Genomic DNA, 9,070 nt, shown 5'->3' with positions numbered 1-9,070 from the left:
ATCTCTGAGATTCAGTTTCCATTTGGTGAACAGTCACTGAGGAATGTGTTGCAATGGAGTAAACTAGAGTAAAAGCTGCTGTAAAATTACACTAATTTTATCAGATTTAAACCAGTGACCAGTGCTTGTGACAAAAAAGTTACGTCCTGATTATCACTGACAGGATGTTCCATCCACAGGGGGTGATGAAGTCTGAACTGCATCCAGAGACAGCTGGACTCATTAATGATGGCTGAAACTTGTTACAACCTCCACCAAAACACAAATGAAGAAAAGAGAGGGAGGTGCATGCAGTTTGTTTATCTCACATTTCTTGATGGTATTGCAAAACTGGAAGGAAGTAGAGGGCACAAAAAATAACCATGGTAACATCTTGCTGGAGCTGCAATAAATGCAAAGTTTCACAGTGAAGCTTTAATTTTATTTTTCTTTAACATTAAAAAGCAGAGTAGCAGACCAAAAGGCTCACTGGATTTGGAAGAACAGACTTTCCCCTTAAAAATGTCACTGTGTGTTTGCAGACCAGTTGTTTTCTAGATGCTTTTTAGGGCAGTTGAGATGAAACTTCCCTTAGCTTTGTAAGGCCATGTCCTGCCAATGCTATTCCTTTTAAAAATGTAGTAGAGTTGGAAAGAAAACTGTCTCTAATTAATCACCTTTATCACTTGCAGCAAGAAAAACACTTTCTTATATTAGAATTAAATTTAGAGAGAAAAACACTGCAGTGCTTTTCTTCTGCCTCTTCTCAGTGAAAGGAAAAACCTGCAGCGCTGTATGTGGATTATTTATAAAGATCCAGGTTCATTCAACAGTGATCCATTGGACTCAAACACACACACACACACACACACACACATAAAATTTGTCATCCATGACCAGGTCCAGTGAAGTGGATGAAGAGCTGCCTTCCCTCTGTCTCTCTGGGTCACAGAGTAAGGAGGTCAGGGTGTTAGGTGAAGAATTAGTAGCTCCTTAGGAAACCCAATACCACCCACCTGGCCTAATGCACACACACACACACGCACACACACGCACACGCACACACACACACACACACACTCACACACAATGTAGTAGAGCTGCAGTGATTCACCCAGTTGTAAACAACTGCCCTCAGGAATCTTAAGTAGCCTACTAGAAGCTCACACACACATACAAACACACTGGCACACATGTGTAACAAGCATTTCTGTTTGTCTTGTTTGTTGCATTTTACAAATTGCATCACAGTAAATTGACTTATAGTTGTAACACCTCAGTATGTCCACATGAGGGAGACTCAAACCATATATCGAATCTCAAACACAGTTTTTACTTTGGCAAATCATTACAAAGTATGAATTTACAATTATCATCAATACAACATCAAAAATTGACTTTTACTTGATTACAGTTAATAACCATCGCTGCCTTTCTGGAAGTTTATAGTTCAATTTTTTGAAAACTGTACTAAACCACTTCCTTCTGTATGCCTTTAATGCTTGCTTGAAAAGTGGCGTGTTATTTATTAATTTTTTCAAGACTAATTGTCAGATGATATTGATTCAGCCAATCACTTTAAAAGCCAATCCATTTATTTTCTATTTCCCTAAGAGGTAGGAAGACCATTTCAGCCAGGCTCCCGGGAGTCCTGGTCCCCACTATAAGACAGATATTCATGCTAATGCAACAAGACAGACACTAATATACACACATAGGGGAAGCCGAAGTCTGAGCAAGCACCCGTTACACAGAGGGGGTGGGGGATGGGGGGTGGGGTGGGGGGGATCTATGCAGAGAGGGGGAAAACTTGTCCTAAGCCTATTAGTACTATTAGGGATACTTGGTGGTAATGATTGAAAGCCACTTAGCGCTGGTGTATTTACCAAGAGGATCAGCCACAGTATGGTTAAACAGGCCTGATGGATTAACTCTGTCCAATACTGAGACATGCACACTGACCAGCAGAGGAGAGGAGAGGAGAGGAGATACAGGAGATCATGTGCACCCCTAATTGAAAGCCAAAATCTATACAAAGGAGACAAACTATGATCATGCATCATTTAAGTATGCCAAGAAGCAACACTTGCCTCATGCATAAACCTATGTGAGCTAAGTTTGCGGATTCGATCATTTTGAAAGCAGGACTGATGTTGATTTTTTTTGAAAAAGAAAATTGACAGTCATATTTTTCAAAATCAAATCAGATGCCTATAGTTTCCTCTTCTTATACAGCTGTGTAAGATGGCTGACCTATATCTAATAATCTGTCAATAATAATATCTTGTCAGTCATCAGTCACCGCTCCTCCAGCAGTAGGATTTATACAGTATATGCAGGTTTGAATGTTTGGATGCTGAATGGTAAAGATTCTGATTGCCAAAGGTTAGAGGTCAGTATGCTGATGCTAAACTGTTTCAGTAATAGAAAGTAAGTCCAGTTGAATGCGGCTTAGGTATTTTGTACTACATTGATATATGAAGCATAACTTACTGGTTTCCTTAAAGACTGCATTACAGTTAAAAGATACATATTTCTGAACTTATTTGATTGTTATAGATTAATTAAATTCAAATTGAATGCCTCTGCTTAAATACTAGGTACTTGTACTTTACCTGAACAATTTCATTTTTAATTCCATAGTGGAATTAAAGTACAGTGTTTCAAAGAGAAATCTCATTTTTAAAGAGCCACTTGAATGCTAATCAACCAATAATGATAATCCAATTACATGATAAACTAGATTGAAAGGGGCCATGCATCCTCCATAATGAGTACTTTTACTTTTACTTTAGTAAAATTTTGAATTAATAAAGTATTTCTATGTATAGCTAAGTAGTTAGAACACCTAAGTGTTGCAGCCACAGTTGAAATTAGGCAAAAAAAAGGTTATATGTGACATGAAACATAGAAATAATGTGTAGTCCATCAGCCACACATGCAGGATGACTTCTACCCTTAACCGTTCAGTATGGTAAGTAATTTCATCCTGATAGCCTACAGCATGACAACATGACAAGCACCTGTAAGATTGCAGTATAGCTGAAGGTAAAGTCAATACCAAGCTGGGAAGACAGCCAGACATTATCCTGTATAATACCATTCACTTCCATGACAGACATCAAGGGCATCATGGATCACTGGCCAGTGCTCTTCTGTCTGAGGCATGAAGGCTTTTATTAAGCATACTGTGCATGGCCACACAATCTGATCTGACTTATGCTTCATGGAGCCTTACATGAAATTACTTCAGCTAATATAATGTGTGTTACATGGTTTAGAGACATAAAGAATATGGGAGAGGTTCTGTGGCGTACAAACAAGAGTATGGCACAAGAGAAACTATATCTAAGTATTTTATATTAAAGTCCAAACCGAAGGATAAAGTAAGTATGTATAGGAGAAGCTTGGTCTGGTTCAAACAAAACATCACTACTTTTAGTTGTAACCTTGTAACTGGAAGATTCCTTCAGGGACTCGGGGGTTGGATTTTCTCAGTCCCTGAAAAAGTTGACATTTAGAGATGTAAGGTTTGTACCTTAACACCAAAACCATGCATATCCCTGCTGACCTCTCACATTAACTACTAAAAAACTGTGTCCAATCCAGCTGTGAGGTGGGAGCTCCCAGATGTTGCTGCTGCAGTGGCATTATGTAAGTCAGCGCAACCTAGAGATTATACCCTGACAGTCACATGGGTGGAACCGCTGGGCTCTGGGCTCACACACAAACACAGACAGATAGCGGATTAGCGACAGGATTTGCAGAGTAAAGCTGTCTTTCTTTAGACATTTTTGACATTTTCTGCTTTTACTGGATGCACAGCAGAAAAAAATCACAATAAGGCACGTGACGCTGGCAATTGTAAATGATAGATGAGTGGGCCTTGATCCCAAGATGTTGCAAGCACTGTGGCACAGTCAGTGCCTTACTCTGCTGACTCACAGAGTGGCCTAAAGCTGTCTTAATCCTAGAGATAAATGCATGTTGGTGGCGTTTGGCTTAGCTTCACTGTTTTTTTCTGATCTTTAAAAAGGCCTTCACGATTGAGAGGCCAGTAGGAGGGGGCTTTGTGTGGTAGCGGATTGAGTCACTAGCACCTTGAGGCGCAAACATGAGGGTATTGAGAACGATGCAAAAACATGCAAAAACATTTGTATGTTTTACTTTTTCATTCAGGAGGCCAGAAAAAGAGGCCAGAAAAAGAGGGAAAAAACTGCTGGGCAGCTGCAGCCATTCTGTCCAAATATAGCTGCTGGAACACATTGATTACACAGGATGATTATCATTTGCCATTTGCTTCTCTGGCCATTGATGAGAACATCACTTCAGTGTCTTCAATAATATACACCATATTGAATCAATTTGGAAAACGGACAGTGCAGCCAAACCCTTCAGATATTTTCAAAAGTATGAACGTTTCTCATTCTCCCTGTGTGGTATCATTTATTGTCTATCAACTGATTATGTGCAGCAGCCAAGTCTTGAAGGAGGGAGGGAACAGGAGTGGATTCATTACTGGGAGAGAGCTACATATACAAGGATGACCTCACTTTATGTGAGATGCCTCACAAGAGAAATCCTGGAACAAATGGAGGACTGGAGAGCATTCCTGAAGAAAGGAATAAAAGGCAAATGCATGCTGTATCCACCTAACAGATTCTCTTTCTAGGATTACCATTTTATGTCTAGCTCTAAATTATTATGTTTGTAATCTTCCATTCAAAAAAAGGGGGCCACTTAATAAATCTAAGAAAATTGAATGAGAAAGGCCCATGAATGAATGTGAAAGGGACTAGTTCCAGCTCATGTTCAGTTAGGGGCTGCTCCAGGAGAGGAGAGACAAATTATCTCTGGCTTAAGATATCTAAAACCAAAAGACACTTGGAGTAAGCAAATCCTCTTTAAGTCTCCACTCTGTTGGCTCTATTTCAAATAGCATTCTCCAGTATAAAAAGTGCCCAGTAAGCAATCCAGATATGTCTCAGGGCCCTGTATTATCGCTATTTGGTGTATTCAGTATTAGCAGTTTGCGATGCACTGAACACTGCAATTTAATAGCACCACTACAAAAATATACAGGCACCATATCTCACCACATCTATATAAGGCATAAGTTCAGGGCCATTCAACACTAAATAAACTTCATTAAAAAAGAAAAGTGCAACAACACCTGTACTCATGCCTGATGTGCTCCACAAATATAACTTATCCTCTAAAGGCTGCCCAGTCTTACTCTTACTTTTCACACTTTATTGTAGATAAATCACAGACTCTATCTATCTATCTATCTATCTATCTATCTATCTATCTATCTATCTATCTATCTATCTATCTATCTATCTATCTATCTATCTATGATGAACAGGCAGGGGGCGTTGCGAGGCCGCCAGAGAACAGTCAGTGTCTGCACAGAGCTGTGTGCTGGCAGGGGGAAGCTGATCGTGGCAGAGCAGAGATGGTGCGCAGCTCGCTGGGACTCTGTGACCAGCCGTCTGTCACTTTTACCGGGGCTCAGTTTTCTGACATTACCGCGGAATGGGAAATACTGGATTGATTTTTTTGTACATTTGCACTGCATGAATGTGTCGCGTAATGCGACCGACAATAGATGCCTTTTGGGGGAAATATTTATGATTTGGGACGATTTTGTTGGAGTAGCTAGTTGCTAGCGCTGGGCTAGCGACTGTGCTCTCTACTTCGAACGTATTTTGCAAGGATGCTACGGTGGATACGACAGCAGCTGGTAAAACTGCTTCCTTACCTTTCTCATTACGTTAGCCTTCATTAGCCCACAACAGCAGTCATGTTCTACAGAACTCAGCCTACGGAAAGCTGTATTAACTTTTATTTGGGTAAAATTTAGCAAGCTAACCTAGCCAATTAGCTGTTGCCAATATGTCTAAAACATTGTTGTTTGTCTCGCAGCTGTGACAGCCAGGTGTAGGTTAACATGTTAGCCACCTTCCCAGCTAGCTACTGTTGATGAGCCGACAATGGATAACTCTGTTAACTAGTTGAGACCGGAGTTTTGAGTTTAAATTTGAGTTGATATGAAGTTTGCTAGCATTTTAACAACAACTGACTCGTGTCCCATTGAAAAATACTTGGAGAGTCAACTAAGTTAACGCTAGCTAGCAGGCTAACAATGTAAAAAGTTAAACAGCGTTTCTAACTCCACTACATCTAGCTAGCGTTAACTCTTAACGTTTGCTACCTCACACTACTCTAACTTGGACGGAGTTTTTACTTGTTTATTTGTGTCAAAAGAGTCAATAAACCAACTTTCCAGCTGGTTAGATATTAGCCTCAAATCTCTAATATAATTATAAACGGTGACCTCTCTTATGTTAACTTTAATGAGACCTTTGTATCGGTCTAGTGTTGTTTTATATTTATTATATAGCCAGATCTGTATTTATTGTCTTATATTAAACATCAACGGTCTTTGATTGATTACATTTGTTTCGAGAGCATCCTGTTTTTGCTGTAATCACCTGTTGTTTGCCCACAAATATGACTGTATGGTGACACCTCGACAGGCAAAGGCATCAGTAGAGCAGTTTACCAATAATAATGGACCATGTCAAATAAATTAGTTATACCTGACTCTGATTATAACTACTATTGCCAGTACATGGAGTAATATGGAGTAGATGAATTGAGTTATGAACTATGCTTGAGGGATGTATGATTTGTGCTTCAGTCATGCTGCAATGACACAATGGTCATATGATGGTTTTATGATAGAATTTTCTGTATGTCAAAGTACAGTTCAAGTTTGAATAAGAACCTGCATTGACATAGAGTATAAATGAGAGTGGTGTGACTAGTAGAGAGGCTGTGTGAGCATGTGAGGGGGGCATGCCCATGGGAATGCATGAATGAATGAATGATTGCATATTATGAGATGAGCCCAAACTGTTGATGTCACCATAGCCAGTGAGTTTAATCAATGTTAACTTACTGAATTCTACAACTCTTGCTCAGTTTCTCAGTGCGTTCAAAAAAGTTTTCTTTTTTCCATTTAGAGATTAATGTTGGCCTTCACTTTTTAAGGAGCACCATAGGGAGTTTGTGTCCATAGAAATTGTAGCCTCCTCCTAATTTGAGATAGCTCAGTTCATTTGACCCATCCCATATAACTGACCCACCTAGTTAATTAAAAATGTAATTAAAATGCATCTTGATACAAGCGGCCTAATGAAAAGGTTTGTTGAGGGCATTTGTCTGACCTTCATATCAGGTGGAAGGTAATGCACAGATGTTTATTCACTCACATATTGCTTATCAGTTTCTTTCTGGTGACATTGGTCCACATGAGGAAGGAGAAAGGGGGAGGGGAAGGTGGGGGAGTCCTAACAGGCAGTCTGAAAGGCTTTTAATGTCCGTCTTTTTCCATCAGTAATACTGACATCATGCTTGTAATACTGCATTTACATCATAAAAGACTTACTATGATTACAGTACAAGTAACAGTTACAACTGGGAAAACCCTTTGACGTCTTGTTCTGGAAACGTAAAAGTGTAATTGCAAATTGCATTGTATATATTATTTCTGACCTTTTCCAAAGCACATCATAAGTTTTTATATTGATATATATATTGTTCCATGCCCACATGGTATTAAAGTCAACTCACACAGTCAGGATGTCTGAGAAGTGTGATCTGGCTGTGGAACAGCAGCTGTTTTAATTAAAGAGACCACCACCTTCACATTGTCCTTTTCATAACTTTAATGATATATTATTACTGCTTGTGTTGTATTGTTTGTGTGTTGTTTTATTTCCCAAAGGCATACTTCACAGATGTAAAGCTTTGATATTGCTTAATGCATTAAGCCAGAAGAAATTTCAGAACTGTTGTTGCCTCCAACTGATGTTATTTTCTGAGAAAAAAACCCAAAACTAAACTAGAGGTTATGCATTACTTACTTTGATACACTTTCCTTATCTCAAACAAATTTCAGTCCCTGCAGGCTAATTTTTATGTCAGAGTGAAATGAAAAGAAACCCACTGCAAGAAGTGAAAAATGGATTAGATTATGTTGATAATTGTTATTTGGTATGTATGACATCACAAATGTTGTTATCCTGCTGAGCTAACAGGATGTCCTACGCTTTTATAGTCTCATTCATGATCATTCTAGGACATTGCTGCAGCAATCCTAATAGTCTACTATGATAAAGCAGTAAAACATCAGATAATTAACCAGTCTGTGCCAGTTCCTTAACATCTGCAGCTGTGCTTCAGGCTATTCATTTCATGCCACATGTTATTAGATATATGTTTGGCATGCCTTTGGTCATGTTAGTATTGCTCTTGTCATCAGCAATAGCATCAAAAGCACCTCCCACCGCATCTGACCACAGGCTATTGCTCTCTGTCTTTCTCTTGGTGTTGCAGTCTTTCTGTCTTTACCGTTAGTCTTTATGTGACTCCATCTCTCCCTCTTTCCATCCTTGACTAGCTCATCCCATTTGATTAAATGCTCTTAGCCTGCAATACGACTCAGTTCATTGCCTTGGTTCTGATCCCTTCAGCTGTCTGCCAGCAATTGTTCAGGGCAATGATTCCTCCAAGGCAGTTTGGGACTTGTAGGCTTTACGCAGGAAGTAATTACCTGTCGGTCTACAAATTGATGGAGGCGTGAGAGACTGGGGGCAAAATGTTAAAAAAAAAAAAAAGTATGATTTCTGAGTGTTTACAAGAAAGACACATTGCAATTGTTGCTATACTGAGAGTCGGACTTATGTTTATTTTCATTACAGTGCTGCCAGTAAAAAATGTGAATGAGGCCTGTTATTTTCTTTCTAATATTCAATGTCAGCCTCTTTAAATCTTTTCTAATAGGGGAAATAAAAATGAAAAATGGCTTCTAGCAGGGCTCACCTTATTGGTGTACTTAATGAAAAGGTCAAGTGCCTCTAATCCGCGCCAGTCATATTTAATCGTCAGCCAAGTATGACATCAGCACAATGAATGTTTAAGTCACAACCTGCATGTATGTGTATTATCTACACAAGCAAATCTTGTAGTCAGCCTGCATTGGAGTAACTTAAGTCTATATTAACCAAACTTGCTGGTAGCT

The 9,070-nt window shown here is 39.2% G+C and overlaps 1 protein-coding gene across 1 annotated transcript in view; it reads left to right on the top strand.

Moving 5' to 3' along the window:
- The first annotated feature begins 5,448 nt into the window (after positions 1-5,448).
- Positions 5,449-9,070, top strand: part of atp11b (ATPase phospholipid transporting 11B (putative)) — a 46,191-nt gene continuing 42,569 nt past the window's right edge. The window contains exon 1 of the mRNA XM_022744479.1: positions 5,449-5,725. Coding sequence (XP_022600200.1) covers positions 5,699-5,725 — 27 coding nt within the window. The 5' untranslated portion in view covers positions 5,449-5,698. The remainder of the gene's footprint in view (positions 5,726-9,070) is intronic.

Source organism: Seriola dumerili, unplaced genomic scaffold, assembly GCF_002260705.1.
Source record: "Seriola dumerili isolate Sdu_G_001 unplaced genomic scaffold, Sdu_1.0 BDQW01000002.1, whole genome shotgun sequence".
Lineage (NCBI taxonomy): Eukaryota > Metazoa > Chordata > Actinopteri > Carangiformes > Carangidae > Seriola > Seriola dumerili.
The sequence above is the reverse complement of the archived record's forward strand: the minus strand, read 5'-3'. Positions and strand labels throughout refer to the sequence as shown.